The sequence below is a fragment of the Hyperolius riggenbachi genome, chromosome 11 (genome assembly GCF_040937935.1).
Source record: "Hyperolius riggenbachi isolate aHypRig1 chromosome 11, aHypRig1.pri, whole genome shotgun sequence".
Classification (NCBI taxonomy): Eukaryota; Metazoa; Chordata; class Amphibia; order Anura; family Hyperoliidae; genus Hyperolius; species Hyperolius riggenbachi.
Window position 1 is genome coordinate 127,239,653 of NC_090656.1, and position 15,583 is coordinate 127,255,235.

Genomic DNA, 15,583 nt, shown 5'->3' on the forward strand with positions numbered 1-15,583 from the left:
CGGCCGCTCTGTGCGGCGATTGGCCGGCGGGACCACGTGATGCCGCATGCGTCCAAGAGTACGCATCACGGACGTCAGAGTAAGCTGCACAATGCGGCTCACTCTGACCTCCACATCGAAGAGCACCAGGCCTTGCGTTAGGTGCACGTTATGCGACCTTGTCTTGGTGTGCAAGTAGCCTCAAGGCTACTCTGTGTTTACTGTACTCCCCTGGTCTATACATGCAAAATAGGGACACCAGCTATTACAGGGGTGGGAAAGGTATGAGAAGTGTCTCCAAAGGTTGACATAAACAAACATAAAAGACTGAAAGTGTTTCTAACATTTATCCACTCTATTCAAAATTAAACAAAAGCTTTGCCTTGACTTTCACTAGAATAAGTCGGTTAACATAGTATTACAATTCTACATTCAATTTTAGCACTTTATCTCTGAACATTGGCCAAGATGGGAAACATGATCAGAGGGCAGAGAAAAGGGCCGTTTTCAGTGAGCAGATTTCTCTCTCACAGATGGCCGGAACTTTTTTTCAACTGCTTCATTCTCTGTCGGATCCCTTTTCTTTGCTCTCTGATCACGTTTCCCATCTGGGCCAATTAGCTTACAGACTGTGACTGAATGCATCAGCAGACTTTATCTCTGCAGCCTCTTACATTGTTAGGCCCTCAAATTGTATGTTATATTCTACTCTTTTCAAGTGCAGCATTTATCATCACCTGCTTTCCAACTTATACCTATTTGGGTTTCTCACATGAAAATATATAATAAAATACTTTCACAAAAGTAAGTACACCTCTGACATTTTTGTGAAATACTGTATGTACAAGAGTTTCCCAAGGTCTATAGCAAGTCCTACTCAGAGAATAGCTGTTGGCAGCTTTGGACTTTTTGGCTCATATCTATTGTAGATTCCCCCAGAGAGAGTTTTTTTTTATTCCTCGTTCCCCATAAAAAAATACATGCGCATATGCAGAAGAAAGATTCAAACTTGGCCAAGCCAAACATACATGCTGCTAGACAGATATACAAGTCAGATCGTGTCACGAACTGTGTCCTGCCATTTCCTGCCTGCTGGTTGTGGTGGTAACTTGGATTGCCCTGAACATTCATTGCTCCACCAGCAGAAGGTTCAAAGGACTTTGCATAATCTTGAACCTCCAACATCCAACATCCACCAGCAGGTGGCCTGTTGCTTCTATTTCAAAGACTTGCAGTTCCCTGTTGGGCCTCCGGATGGCTTCATGAGAACTTTCATGGAGACTTCTTACCACATGCTGCATCCTGTAGTGTCTAATCACATGGGCCTCGATTCATCAAGACTTATCGAATTGGTTAACGACAGTTTGGTAAAATACCGAATTCGTTAAGTTGATTTCAGGATTCATCAAATTTATCTACAGCTGTTAGCGAGCATTCGGTAATAATTCGGCAATCATTCGTTAGTAACGTGTTAAAACGGAAGAAAGTGCAATTCATAAAAATGAAAGTGGGTGTGGTTTAGCATTACATTTAGGATTAGTTATCTCCTTCACTGCTCTGTCATTATTCCTGTCAGATGATTGCTGACAGAGAAAATGGAGCCATTTGAAGTGGTTATGTATCAGCTGAAAGTGATTCAAAGGCGCAGAAGGGCAAGAATAAGGTCTAGAACCATATCAATTTGCAAGAAAATAGATTTATTTGCTATACCAGGACATCTGCATTTCTCTTGAATCATCTTGTAAGAGAACACAGGCAGTGCCAGGGTTAACTAATTTGCTAGCTGCACTATATTATTTTAGAAAAGGCTCCTATCAAGCCGCAGCTGGCAAAATTGTGGGATTGTCCCAAGCCACTTCCAGAATCCTGGTCCAGGTGTTAAGCCCTATTCAGAATGTTGCTACGTAGTGTTCAAAGGACTGCCTTTTACCCACAATTCCATGGGAATCTTATGGCCTTGTGTTAAATTACCGCTGTAAAATGGAAATATCGACATGTTACCGAATGGTTACCGCATTGTTATCGATATTTTATCGTATTCACACCGAATGTGGAAAAACCTTGATGAATACAAGTAGAAATCGATAAACTTTGAATTCGGTAATTTAACAAACTGGAAAAAGTTATCTCAAAAACAATGATGAACCGAGGCCATGGTCTATTTAAGAACTGCCCCTTACCTCAGCCAGTTGCCAGAACTTTGTAGTTGTTTCAGACCTGAGTTTCTAGACATTACCTATACCTGTTCCCTGATCTGAACCTGTTTCCTGTATCTGTATCTGACCTTGATAACTTTTAGCCGAACCAGTTAATTTTGTCTCTGACATTGATATTTTCCTGTTTCTTTTATACTGTGCCTTGATCTGCTGACCTTGCTCTTCTGTTGACTCTGATACTGCTTGAACCTCTGGTACTGCGTATTATTGTATATATCTGTTTATATCTCCTGCACATTTCTTGTAAATAGATAGTTAGTCAGGGTGTTGGATGTACCGTATGTGTGCACACTGACTGTTCTGGTTTATGGGTGATTCATTGTATATATTGTGTTTGCATGTGGTTTGCATTTAATTTGCATTCATGTTGGTATGTATGGTTTTCCACTTTATTGCTTTGCAATAAATACTATTGCACACTCTTGTCTCATTGTCAATATTTCTGCAAACTGTGATAATTTCTCCGATGACCTGTTTAGTAACCGTTACAGATTGTGCTCTGCATGTCCATCCAACATTTGTTGTCTATACTAGTGTTCATTTATCAGCATTTTGCAAGCTGTAACAAGTACAGAAAGGGAAAGAGAAAAAAACCGCAGGGGTACCAGGAGCCCTTCTGGTGTATTATCTTCAGGTAAGGAGGTTTAAAAGTAAGAATAGTAGTTATACTCACAAGTGTGGGTTGCCACAAAAGCAACCACTCTGTATAGCATGTAGGGAAGTCCCGTCCCCACTCGGTCTTTTAGAGGATTGGTCGCTGCTCCTTAGAAAAAAGGCTTCACTCCTGGCCAGTCGTGAAGGACTCCACAAGTGGGGTAGTACAAGTCGTATTTCGAAAAAGATAGGAGGCGCCCTTATGGTGTATTCGATATTCCTTTATATATACGCGGAGGCTTCACTTGGTAAAAAAGTTTGCTTGTTTTATTGAAATAAAAGCACTTTCGGCAACGCGTTTCACGGCACAAACCGCTTCCTCTGGTCAGGTTAGCGTGCTTAGAAAGTAAACAAATAACACTAGTTGGACGCTCGGCAGTATAAAAACTTAAAAAATTAAAATAAAATAGATAACGAATATACCAAATTGCACATTAACCACTTAAGCCCAACTGGACGAGATTTCTCGTACAGTTGGGCTGCGCGCACTCCCGCGGGTCACGCGCGCGCCCGCGGGCCCCCCCCCGTGCGCGCCCCCGCTACTGGCCGCTAGCCCACCGATCAGTGAAAGGGATTATAAATCCCTTTCGCTGATCGGACCCCCCCGGAGAAAAGCCGACAGCGTCTCTTCAGACGCTGCGGCTTTTCTGAGCTCTGGTCTCCTTTCTTCTGCCTGGGAGCGAGATCGATCGCTACCAGGACTTTTTGATTCTGGCCATCTTGTGGCCAAATAGCAAATTACACCCCTAAAATTTTTTTTTTAAGAATAAACCTATAAATATATTAAAAAAAAACCTGTTTACCTCCCACACCAAAAAATACCCACATACAAGTTTAAATTAAAAAATAAAAATAAAATTACAATAATAAAAAAAACAAAAAACATAAATAGTTACCTAAGGGTCTGAACTTTTTAAATATTCATGTCAAAGGAGTATATCAATATGATTTAATAAATTATGGGCTTCTAAACAGTGATGGACGCAAAACGGAAAAAATGCACCTTTATTTCCAAATAAAATATTGTCGCCATACATTGTGATAGGGACATAATTTTAACGGTGAAATACCCGGGGCATATGGGCAAATACAATACGTGAGTTTTAATTATGGAGGCATGTATTATTTTAAAACTATAATGGCTGAAAACTGAGAAATAATGAATTTTTTCCATTTTTTTCTTATTCTTCCTGTTAAAATGCATTTACAGTAAAGTGGCTCTTAGCAAAATATACCACCCACAGAAAGCCTAATTGGTGGCGGAAAAAACAAGATATAGATAAATTAATTGTGATGAGTAGTGATAAAGTTATTGGCAAATGAATGGGGGGTGAAAGTTGCTCGGATGTAAAAAAATTTCAACCCTTCGGGCTTAAGTGGTTAAACATAAATGATAAAAAAGCAGTATAGATAGTAGATCCTTTAAAAAAACAACAACAACATTTATCCTCATTGGATTCATAACACATACAAAAATAGTCAACAGGGCATATATACGTTAAGTAGAACGTATCAGAATGGTCTGGCTAATATGTGGGTAGGTGATATTTTTCAATATAAAGGGGGGGGGGCACCCCAGCAAAACTGCAAGTGGTCAAGGGATGGAGATATGTAGGAATATAAGAAGAAGGCAGACAGACAGAGAGTTAAAATCCCTGTAACAGAGGGGCTGGGTATGGGCATAAGTGAGGTACCTCCCTCCGGCGTCCCACTCTCACGTGCTATTCCCGCCTGATCTCCTTCACATCTCCATATGTATATATAGCGCCGATCTACCAAACGTTCGGCTTGCCGCTCGGACACTAGGCTATTTGCCCAAGGTAAGAACCTTTATTAACTCCCTTCTGACAGCGCGATCCTGCACTGTCCGGTTCCATTCTCATCCTATTCACATTAGACGGCGCTACCCTGCCCTGCCTGCATCTAGCCTCCTCATATATTGAACTGAGCAGGGCAACCTGCATCTAATAGTTACGTACTAGATTTACATTTTTTAGGCTTTTTACCAGCATGTACCCCCTAACAGGGGCCCTTCTTTGAGAGGCCATTCCTGTATTATATTATATATTATTCCCTTATGCCCATACCCGGCCCCTCTGTTACAGGGATTTTAACTCTCGGTCTGCCTTCTTCTTATATTCCCACATATCTCCATCCCTTTACCACTTGCAGTTTTGCTGGGGTGCCCCCCCCCCCCCCCCCTCACCTTTATATTGAAAAATATCACCTACCCACATATTAGCCAGACCATTCTGATACGTCATACTTAACGTAGATATGCCCTGTTGACTATTTTTGTTTGTGTTATGAATCCAATGAGGCTAAATCCAAAATACGACATTTATCAGCATTATTACAGAAAAGTGGTATAGCAGCAGGGGATACAACCACAATGGTTTCCCTGTACCTAAGGTGCCCAGATGGGAACCATAGCCACTCACTGCAGTAGCACTTTATTGTGAGACAGGTTATGTCGGCGCACGCCGTAGCCCGTGTAGGGCCTGACTTGTGCGCCGCCACATATGTAATGTTATTACGTCTTTTCTGGTGCAGTGGGATTTTCAGTGAGATTCCGATGCAGGCATCAGCACCTTTATTGTATGCCTTTATTGGTGCTGTAGTGACAACCATCACCTTTTCTTGTGCTTTGGTTATTGATAATCCGTTCTCTTTCCTTTGCTTACACCTCTCTCACACCGTGGCTGTCCTTTGAAATCCAGTTTTGGTGATCTTTATGATATGATGAAGGATGGGCTCATGGGTGCTCATGAGTAGTGAGCTACACAAATTCGTCATTAAAAAGAGGCTTAATTGCCTCAGGTGTGCGGCTGGGAGACGAGGGGTTACTTGCCCAGAATTCCGCCGAATTCTATGCATACCATGTCTCGCATGCGGCCTATTGGACGTGTTGCAAGACTCACTAGCGTGCACTTCCTCCTTCCGGCTTGAAGGAGGAAGTGCGCGCTAGTGACTTCTCCACAACGCAACTGATGGTCCCAACCCCATTTATAAGGCAAGAAATCCCACTAATTAAACCTGACAGGGCACACCTGTGAAGTGAAAACGATTTCAGGTGACTACCTCTTGAAGCTCATCAAGAGAATGCCAAGAGTGTGCAAAGCAGTAATCAAAGCAAAAGGTGGCTACTTTGAAGAACCTAGAATATGACATATGTTCAGTTGTTTCACACTTTTTGGTTGTTTCCTATACTTCCACATGTGTTATTTCTTAGTTTGGATGCCTTCAGAGTGAATCTACAATGTTCATAGTCATGAAAATAAGGAAAACTCTTTGAATGAGAAGGTGTGTCAAAACTTTTGGTCTGTACTGTATGTGCAAACCCCATATTGTAGGTAAAATCTGAGATACACATGTATGCATTAGGAATACTCCATAATTGTGCGTAAAAGATTTCTAATCTCTACCTTGTGTTTATACCTGAATATACACAATACAAATGTAGAACTTAGGGCCCGTTTCCACAGGGATAGTGATGCGATTGCGGCTACACATTACTTCCACTGGTGCCTGCGTCACTTCTGCATCTACCATCTGGCGCCCACGTCACTTCCGCATCTAACTGTGGAAGTCAATTGAGTAGATGGGACGCGGCTGCGGGCAGATGCGGTTGTGCGAGCATCTGCAGCATGCTGCAGAATCTCGGATCGCTCCGCACCGCTCCGTACAACATGCACGCAATGGAAACTATTGTATTGCCGTGTGTGTTTCAGAACACCCACAGTGTGATTCGGCTATGTAGCCGCATTGCATTGCTTCTAGTGGAAACTGGCCCTTAAAGGACACCCGAAGTGAAAGTAAACTAACAAAATAAATGGTTGTATCTATCTTCCTTCTCCTAAAAATGACTTTTTAAGATATTCCACAGTTATATTTTATTTTTAAATCTACTTTTTAAGTTTTAACTGTTCTATTGTTTTTGCTTAAAGTGATCTTTAAGTCTATGAAAAAAAATAAAATTTACTCACCTGGGGCTTCCCTCAGCCCCCTGCAGCTGTTCGGTGCCCTCGCAGCCTCGCTCCGATGCTCCAGGACACGCGTTCCCAGCCATAATATCGCCCCCTATGCTGCTATTGCGGCCTCCTGGCCAGCATAGGGGGCGATATTATGGCTGGGAACGGAAAGAATCACTCGCGTTCCCATGCTTGTCGGCCAGTGACGGCGAACCCGTAAGTGTTCGCCGGCGTGTCCTGGAGCATCGGAGCGGGGCTGCGAGGGCACCGTCAGCTGCAGGGGGGCTGAGGGAAGCCCCAGGTGAGTAAATCTCCTTTTTTTCATAGACTTAAGGTTCACTTTAATGACACCTTAATTGAAGTATGCCAGAGCTAAAATGTATTAACTATTGACCCTTTTTATCTCTTTCCTGCTGTCAGAAGCTAATTTCTGCTAGGAAAGTGTTTTATAGTTTGAATTTCTTATCAGTGAGGGTCACACTGTAGTCACTTCCTGTCTGAGTCAGGACTGAGTCAGCCACTTACATACCTGATATTTAACTCTTTCTGGCAGAGAAAAAAAAAAGGAACACAGCATAGTTATTTGTGTGCTAGGCACTGTACATACACGTCTATCTCATCATGTCTGTCACGGACGGTTGCGGGGCCGCAGGCGCGTCCTGGAACCGCCCGTGAAGAAAAAGCGATCGCACTCGATTCCCTGCATCGATTGCGCTTCAAATCGATACAATCTGGGTTGAGTGTGTAGGGGCAGCTGAAGTCCTTTTCTTAGCAGAGAGAGAGCACCATCCTAAAGGCTGGATGGCTCTTTTGATATGCTAATGAGCCTGGGCCCAGAGAGTCCCTGGCTTCAAGCTGTGCTGATGGCCCATCCATCAGGTATAAGGTGACAAGCACCATGACAGAACCAATCTAGAGTGAGGAAACTCAGACACTCCGACTCCTTTTCCCAGCAGGGAGCCTACATGTGGCTTGCTGCTGCCAACTTCAAAGAGCCTTTGCCTGGGAATGACCTGGTATAAATCCCAGGGGTCTCTCATATTCCATAAACTGCTATATGTATCATATTTTCTGTGTTGCCAGGCTGGCAGACCCTCCAAACTAACAGAGCAGGCTTGCCCCTATCTGGCGCTGGTTCTGAAGGAATTTCAGACCATCCTGAGGGAAAGACTGCCAGTTAGGCAGTTCGGAAGTGCCCTGATGATACCACAAGGGTCCCACCCCTCATGTTTGGTATCAGGCTGCTGGGTACATCGAGGCAGACCTGAAAATATTAATAAATCTGCCCTGACCTGTACGGTTCTGTGAGATAGAGCCCATATATGGTTAAGGCATGATTTCTGGCCCCCAGGACAAGGGGAGGACTCATCTCATGTTCTAAGGGGGGGTGTGGGCCCGCCCTCACTCCCTCCTACTGAATCAGGGGCATAAGAATGGCAGAGGAGCCAAACTCAGTGTCCTCCACACTGAAACATCTTGAACTCATCAGGTGCCAGCTTGAGGATATGCTGGCATCCACCTGGTCTGAACTCTGAACTCAGATTGAAACCCAGAACTCTGATTTTCCCACAAAAAGGACATCTTTCCAGAAACTAAGTATTTTTCTCCCTTCTTTTATTTTTTTATACTGGCTATTACTGTTTTAATAATTGTGATTTTAATAATTGTCTGTATATATTAATTATTTATATTGCGTGAATAAACGACTTTCTCCAAGTCATTCACTGTCCGCTACCCTGCTTATCAGCACACACAGAACTGATCCCGGGTCTCTGAAGATACGCTACTGTTTGTTTGTTGTTGGCTAGACAGAATACCGTGTGTTTAACCGTTTTATTCGCAGGACTAGTCAGTCAGTTAGTGGGCTCCACGGTCCCATGGTAACCGCGGTGGTGGCAGTTTACTCTGAACCAGTGGGTGAAGTTGTAATCACCCGTGTCTCACAGGCTCCCTTCCGAGTTGTCTGCGGCTAATTCTTAACGGTTCCTGCGCATTGACTGCGACCAGAGTTCGCACGATCTGTGCGCTGGCACCGTTTAGAAGGCTAAGTGCGGTCAGCCACTAGGGCTCCTGTGACAATGCCACATGTCACTTCGGGTATCTTTTAAAGTTTTGTACACAGTAGAGAGGAATTTATATTTATTCTGATATCTTTATATAGGATTTATCATTTTGGTTGTCTCAAAACTTCCCATAATGAATTCACTGCAAAAACTATCTTCTGAAGCCATCTAAAGTACTCCCTGAGGTACATGACCCACATGCTGAGAGCCTAGGGTCTCCTAGGGCTTCCTCCAGACCTGTGCTACACACAGCAGCTACACATCTAGCAAATTAAACCATCTCTGGATTTGTTGTTTTCCCTCCCTAGAAGGCAAGAACAGACATTTACCTTGTTTCCTTAGAAGTAAGTAAAAGCAGCAGCAGCTCTTGCACACTCACTTGACATCTTGCTCTCCTTTTGAGGAATAGATATTCCTCCAGCATTTTAATGAACCACTTAATGTATGCAAATATCCAAGAACTGTGGCCTGTATATGAACTGTTGCATTATTTAAATGTTCAGAGATAAAGTGCTAAAATTGAATGTAGAATTGTAATACTATGTTAACAGTACTCAACATTCTAGTGAAAGTCAAGACAAAGCTTTTGTTTTGAATAGAGTGGATACATGTTAGAAACACTTTCATCTTTTAGGTTTATGTCAACCTTTGGAGACACGTCTCATACCTTTCTGTCCCTGTAATAGCTGGTGTCCCTTTTATGCATGTATAGACCAGGGAGGTACGGTAACTGCATTGCCTGGTGTGCCATTGGTCCTGGGTTAAAACCCGCCCTCAAATTAAACCCCCCTCCCCATGGGGGTTCAAACAAACACCCACTTCTGCTGCCTGAGTGCAGCAACAGGAAGTTTGCTGTCCTGAAGAGCAGCAGCGCTGGTCCCTGGAGAGCAGGCATCTCAAGGTTCGGATAGTGTAACTTGCTGGCAGCCTCCACTGTGTCCCTCTGTCCAACCTCTGTACCCCTGTACCTCTTTTTCTTGCATTGTGTATCCTATCACTATGTGTCACCTTCTGTCCCCTTTATGCCTCCTTCAGTACCCTTGTTCCACCTCTACCCCCCTTTGTGCCTCTCTCTGTCCCCCTTTATGCCTGCTCCTGACCCCCTTTGTGCCCCGTACCATTTCTGCCTTCCTGTGCTTTCTTCTGTCCCCCTGTGCCTCCTTTTGACCATCTGTGCCACCTCTGTTCCGTGTCTCCCCTTGTGGCTCCTTCTGTCCACCTTTGTGCATCCTTTTACTTAGCGCCACCTGTGCCTCCTTCTGTTCCATTGAGACACCTCTACCTCTCTCTGTCCACTTTTGTGCCTCCTTCTGTCCATCTCTTGCACTCCCCCAACCAAGATTGTTAGTGCAGTCCTCTCACCTCCCTGTCAAAGACAAACACTGTGCAACCAACCAGTCTGTCTCCTGCTCCTTCTAGTGCTAGCATCTCACTCTCCTCATGTTGCGTGTTATCACGCTATATGCAGTAGAAAATGCCAGGCACTAAGGCGAGTGGTAAGCGGACAGGCAGAAGCATAGCACTGGACTCCGGCAGAGAGGTGAGAGCACAGCTTCTGCTGCCATATACTTTGCAATTAACACACTAGGCTGGAGGAGTGCAGGAAGGAGATATGCAAAGAAATGTGACAAGATCCACCTTATACGCTTTTATTTTCTAGTGTGTGCGCATAGAATGCTCAGCTTTTAAAGTCTGCAAGGAGACATCATGGCTGGTACATACTACGGGAAGAGGGGGGGGGGGGGGGGGACTGAAGAAAGACTGCATACACCTCTGATCTCTATGCATCTACCTAAATTTTGGCGCATATCCTTCCTGTATTCTAGGAAACAATTTGCCACTAATCCAAGTGGCTCTATCTGTTCCAATGAATGATTTAATGGATGATTTAGTCACTTAAGTCAATTTTCATTCCCAACAAGGAAACAATCTGATCAAAATGATCTAGTTTTCTTGAATTCTGCAGCAGGCAGATCGGTAGTGACCAATAAAAAATTGATTTCTTGGTGATTGAGTGATCAGGAATGCAGGTAAATAACGAGAGGTCCTGCACATGTCTCACCATGCAGATATGAAGCTAAACTATCAGTATATACTAGATCCATACCAACTTTTTCATAGGAAAAGATTAGTCAGAAAAGTACACATGTACTGTGTTTCTGTGTTACACACTGATCAATCACTGAGAGGAGAAGAGATAGTTTACCTGAAAGGTTTCCCATTGTTTTCTAGGCACTTGCAAGGTGTTGGTCGAAGGTTATGAGGACATTATCTGCATGGTGTTTGAATGCTCTTCCATGTTCACATGGGTTTCCTCCAGATATTCAGTTTTTCTCCCACATCCCAACATGCACTAATAGGTTAAAGGACTACATTCACGAAAAATTGTAAAAGTTACAATACACGTGCGTGCACACGCATAAAATGTACATTTGTTCCAGAGCACTATAAATTATATTTCTCATATGTTGTTGTCACTTACAGTAGGTAGTAAAAATGTGACAGATCTGACCCATCTCCTCCTGGGGGAGTTTTCTTTATTTTTAAAAACATTTACTGAGCTGCAGTTGCTTAGGCCAACTGCAAAAATAGTGTGCAAATGAGTAGAGAGAATGTCTGGCATCTTTGTATAGATCCTTTCCAGGGAGTGCTTTTGCAAATAATACATTCTGAGAATCCCCATGTTGAGGTGGACTAGTCCAAACCCTGCCAGATGTTTACTTCCTACTGTAAGTGATAGAAACATGGCAGAAAGGTAATTCATGGCACATTTTACACTGGGAGAAATGTACTTCTCTACAAATGAATTTTATTTTATTTTTTGCAGTAGGGGCCCTTTAATCATTTCAGCCTGCAGGTTGTTTTCCCCTTATGGATGAAAGGAATTTTCACATTTCAGCGCTCCTCCCTTTCATTCCCCAATAACTTTATCAGCACTTATGAAATGATCTATACCTTGTTTTTTTCCGCCACCAATTAGGCACAATGAACAATGTTCCCATTAATTCAGCTAACGATCGGCGGTGGGAGCGGCGGTAATGCGCAAGCAGGAGGGAGCACGGTGGCACCAATTGAGAATGATCACTGTTTTTACACAAGTCGGCACATGTGCCCCTAAGGGCTGTTTGCTCTCCTAACTATAATATAAACTGGTCTGTAGAGATGCAGTCATTTGTGTACAAACTGTAAGGCAGGGAACACAATGCACAGAAAAACTGAGAACTCATGTTAATCAATGTGCTAGTTCACACTTACTGTGTTGTTTGCACGCAGAAAAAAAACTGACATTCTGCATGAGTTTTCTCTATCAATTACATCAGCTGCTGTTAAAAAACGCGCGTTGTCCTGCATCAAAACACACTTGGTGTGCAGAAAAAGTGCGCAGAAAAACGCGCACGGAAAACTGAAAGTCAAGGGTGTTCCCTGCCTCAAGGTTCTGAAGATTGCAGATAACGCGATGGTAGTTGGTCTCATATGCAAAGGGGATGAGTCTGCATATAAAGGCATGTTGTGGGAGAGACAGCTTCCGTCCTGGTGCAGCAGAAACTAATTGGAACTAAATGCTCTCAAGATAATGGAGATGATAGTTAATTTTGAAAAAACTCCCCCCATGCACCCCCCCCAATCATAAATGGATTTGCTGTGACCCAAGTAAAGTCATTGAAATTCCTTGGGTCAATTATCTATAACAATCTAAAACGGAAAAGTAAAGGCGACTTTGGCGGCCAAACAACCAACCAATTCGATTGTTATCGAATTGGTTGAAAATCGGTGCCGCCAAGTGCAGGCCTGATCGACAATACAACCAATTTCGGGACAGAATTGGTCCAGTTAGTGATTGCGTCTGGTGCAAGATGGTTGCTCGGGTGTCCGGCGGTGCAGCAGCCGATTTCAAAATGAGCAACGAAACGACGAAACCCCCGCTGCTGCCGCCATAATGTATAAATGTGCCCCCCTGTGCATTATACATTATCTGTCCTGTGTCAGCCTCTACGCGGTGTCGGAACCTCCAGGCAGCCTCCATACACGCAACTTGCTCACAGGGTCTAGCATCGGCGTATAGATTGTAATGTCAGACGCTTTGCGCCAGTGGCATGTACGGAGAGCCACCATGAGGTTACGGACACCACATTGAAGGCTAACAGGACAGGTAATTTATAAATGCACACACGGGGGAGCACATTTATACATGGGGGGGGCAGGGCAGACGCGATGGGCACAGACAATTCCCTTAAGATTTCATGCTGAAAGCGGACAGGAATTGGCCTGCAGTATACGGGCAGCTTTAACGAACAGACAAATGTATCTATAATCAGATTTGATTAAATCTAAATTTGTCTCTTTGTCAAATCTGCCCATAATCTCCTGATGTATGAGCACCTTAACAATATTGCCATCCTCAAGAAAGCTCTCAACAGAGGTACCACCAACGGCAGCTGAATAAAGAAAAGTTTGGCCTTCCACTGAAAGTAATGGAGGCGTTTTATTCAGTAATCCTCAAATCCATCCTCATATCATCAATAATAGACTGGTTCAGCTCATGCTCCATATGGTAGAAGGAGAGACTGCAGCAATTAGCAGAAACAAACATTGGCTGCAGCTTACCATTCCATACAGGATCTTTACACCTGCAGGTGCAGAAAAATAACGACCAAGATTGCCACTGACATTCCCTGCCTATTTTCCAACCTCTGCCTTCATGGGTGAGAAATCACTCTTTTTTATTAACACCCAATGGGCCTCCTTTCTGTGCCTCCCTTTCTTTAGTTCCTTAACAATTGTCAAACCAGCAAACGTGATGTAATGCTGCGGAACATTTAATGCGTAAGGGAGCTATGGAGACAAAAGCAGCTGATACATAGTGGATATATGTAAGAACCATGGAGTCAAGGCCTAAGTTGTGATCTGTCAGTCCATCAAGACTGATGTGGTTCTGAAGGTGTGGGGGTGACAAATGATTCAACGAACAATATTTTATTAGTTCTCTAACTTTGTGTTTTACAGGTGGTGCTATAAGGGAAACATGGATGGTGTGGTGGTCTGACCTAAATACTGGATCAATTTCCACATTGGATATTAAAAGTTATGAATGAAATATGAAGTCCAAACTGTGGCCTCTTTGTGTGGGCAAGGGGGTTGACTATTTGAGAGAAGCCCAGTTCATTCATAGAAAGAAGTAGCTCTCTTCCTAACTAGGAGAAGTGTGTATCCACCCATGTGTTAAAGTTTCCCATCATTATCCACCTAAAGTGTTTCAATGTTATGCAAAATACATGTTCTAATTCCTTGAGCAAGGCTGATCCACCACCAGAGGGGCGGTAGACAAGCAATATTTTTAGGTTTTACTCAGCTGAGAGTTGGGCTGCCAGGCAATCGAAGGAATGGGTGGGGCCTACAGCGAGGGGTTTTAATGTTCAAGCTGGGATTTGAAGCACAAAGCTACCACTCCTTCTTTGCAGTCTTGCCTCTCGCAGTGTAACACTAAGTAGTTGCCTAGCACAGCAGCTTTCAGAGTGGGTCCCAAGTTACGATCCAGCCAGCCATAATAAAGGCTAGATCTGAAGCCGCTATAGATTGTGAATAAATGAGCTGTTTTATTCCTAGCATTGCAGAGTACTGCTTTAATAATAGTTTGCTTTAAATTTGAAGCCTGTGTTCCTAGTCCCAGACTGGAGCAGCTATACCCATTTAAGATGTCTGGGTCCTTTACTGACGCTGTAACGGCTGTTGTTTTGGTGGGCATGTTGACTACCTGGGCATGTGTATTACAGATACACCACACCTACGCATGTCTTTCCTTTGGTTACTGGGCAACTGTTTTACAGTTGAAGATGACACTAGGGGAAAATGGAAAAATGGAGGAAGGCTGGTGAAAACAGGTAATATAAAAGTAACTGCACAACTTTATATGCCAATAAAAAAAATGGAGTTGTAGCCTGCAGGCTGCAAGGTAATACTTTAAATACTGCTGTTGGTGTTGTAATTTTGCTATATGTTTAGTGGATGTTTTTGCTTTGGTTAGCTTTAAACTAAGAATCAGATATACATCCGTTCAGTACAGCCTAAAATATCCACTACTAAAATTCAGATGATACAGAGGAAGGACACAAACAAATGGTATGCGGTAATGTAGTTTGCAATTAACTGCGTAAAAGCTTTGTGTTGAAAACTCCCCCAAAATCTCCACTGGCATATTTCTATAAATTTCTATCTGCAACGTCCTTTAAATTAAGTTTTCTGAGATAGGCATCTATTCCTTCCCTAAGCCATCTAGTGTATCAGCTGGAATCAGTTTCTGTACACAATCATTTATTTCACAGGACTTTGTCTACATCGGCACGACTTACAAAAAATACACAATTCAGCAGTTTGTTGAGTACATGCAGCCAATCTCTAATGTCTATTAAAGAGCTGTCAACCGTCCCTGACAGACAAACGCCAAATTAAAACCACCCAACCTGGGAGCCGTGGAATGCCTTGCTGTGTGATCTCTGTGGCTGCCTGCAGACATTATTTCCTGATCATTCCTAGGAGAAACAATTGATCACACAGGGTTATAGACCTCTTCTGATCAATAGGATTCCCTGCTGATAAGCTGCTGCCTGCAAAGTTCACCCTCTTGCCTTCCCTGGATGAGCCATGTGTGCACATGTGTGAAGTGTTTCCAAAGCACTGAAGACAATTTAGCATGAGGATAGGA

The 15,583-nt window shown here is 43.3% G+C and overlaps 1 protein-coding gene and 1 long non-coding RNA gene across 4 annotated transcripts in view; one reads left to right on the forward strand and one right to left on the reverse strand.

The window, feature by feature from the left end:
- LOC137538716 (uncharacterized) overlaps window positions 1-15,583 on the reverse strand; it is a 793,867-nt gene that overhangs the window by 500,346 nt on the left and 277,938 nt on the right. The gene's annotated exons all lie outside the window — the stretch shown is intronic.
- The window catches only part of LOC137538614 (uncharacterized), a 59,970-nt gene that overhangs the window by 39,743 nt on the left and 4,644 nt on the right, over window positions 1-15,583 (forward strand). Inside the window, exons 4-5 of the mRNA XM_068260892.1 lie at window positions 1,122-1,346; window positions 7,904-7,996. Of these exons, the coding sequence (XP_068116993.1) occupies window positions 1,122-1,346; window positions 7,904-7,996 (318 nt within the window). The remainder of the gene's footprint in view (window positions 1-1,121; window positions 1,347-7,903; window positions 7,997-15,583) is intronic.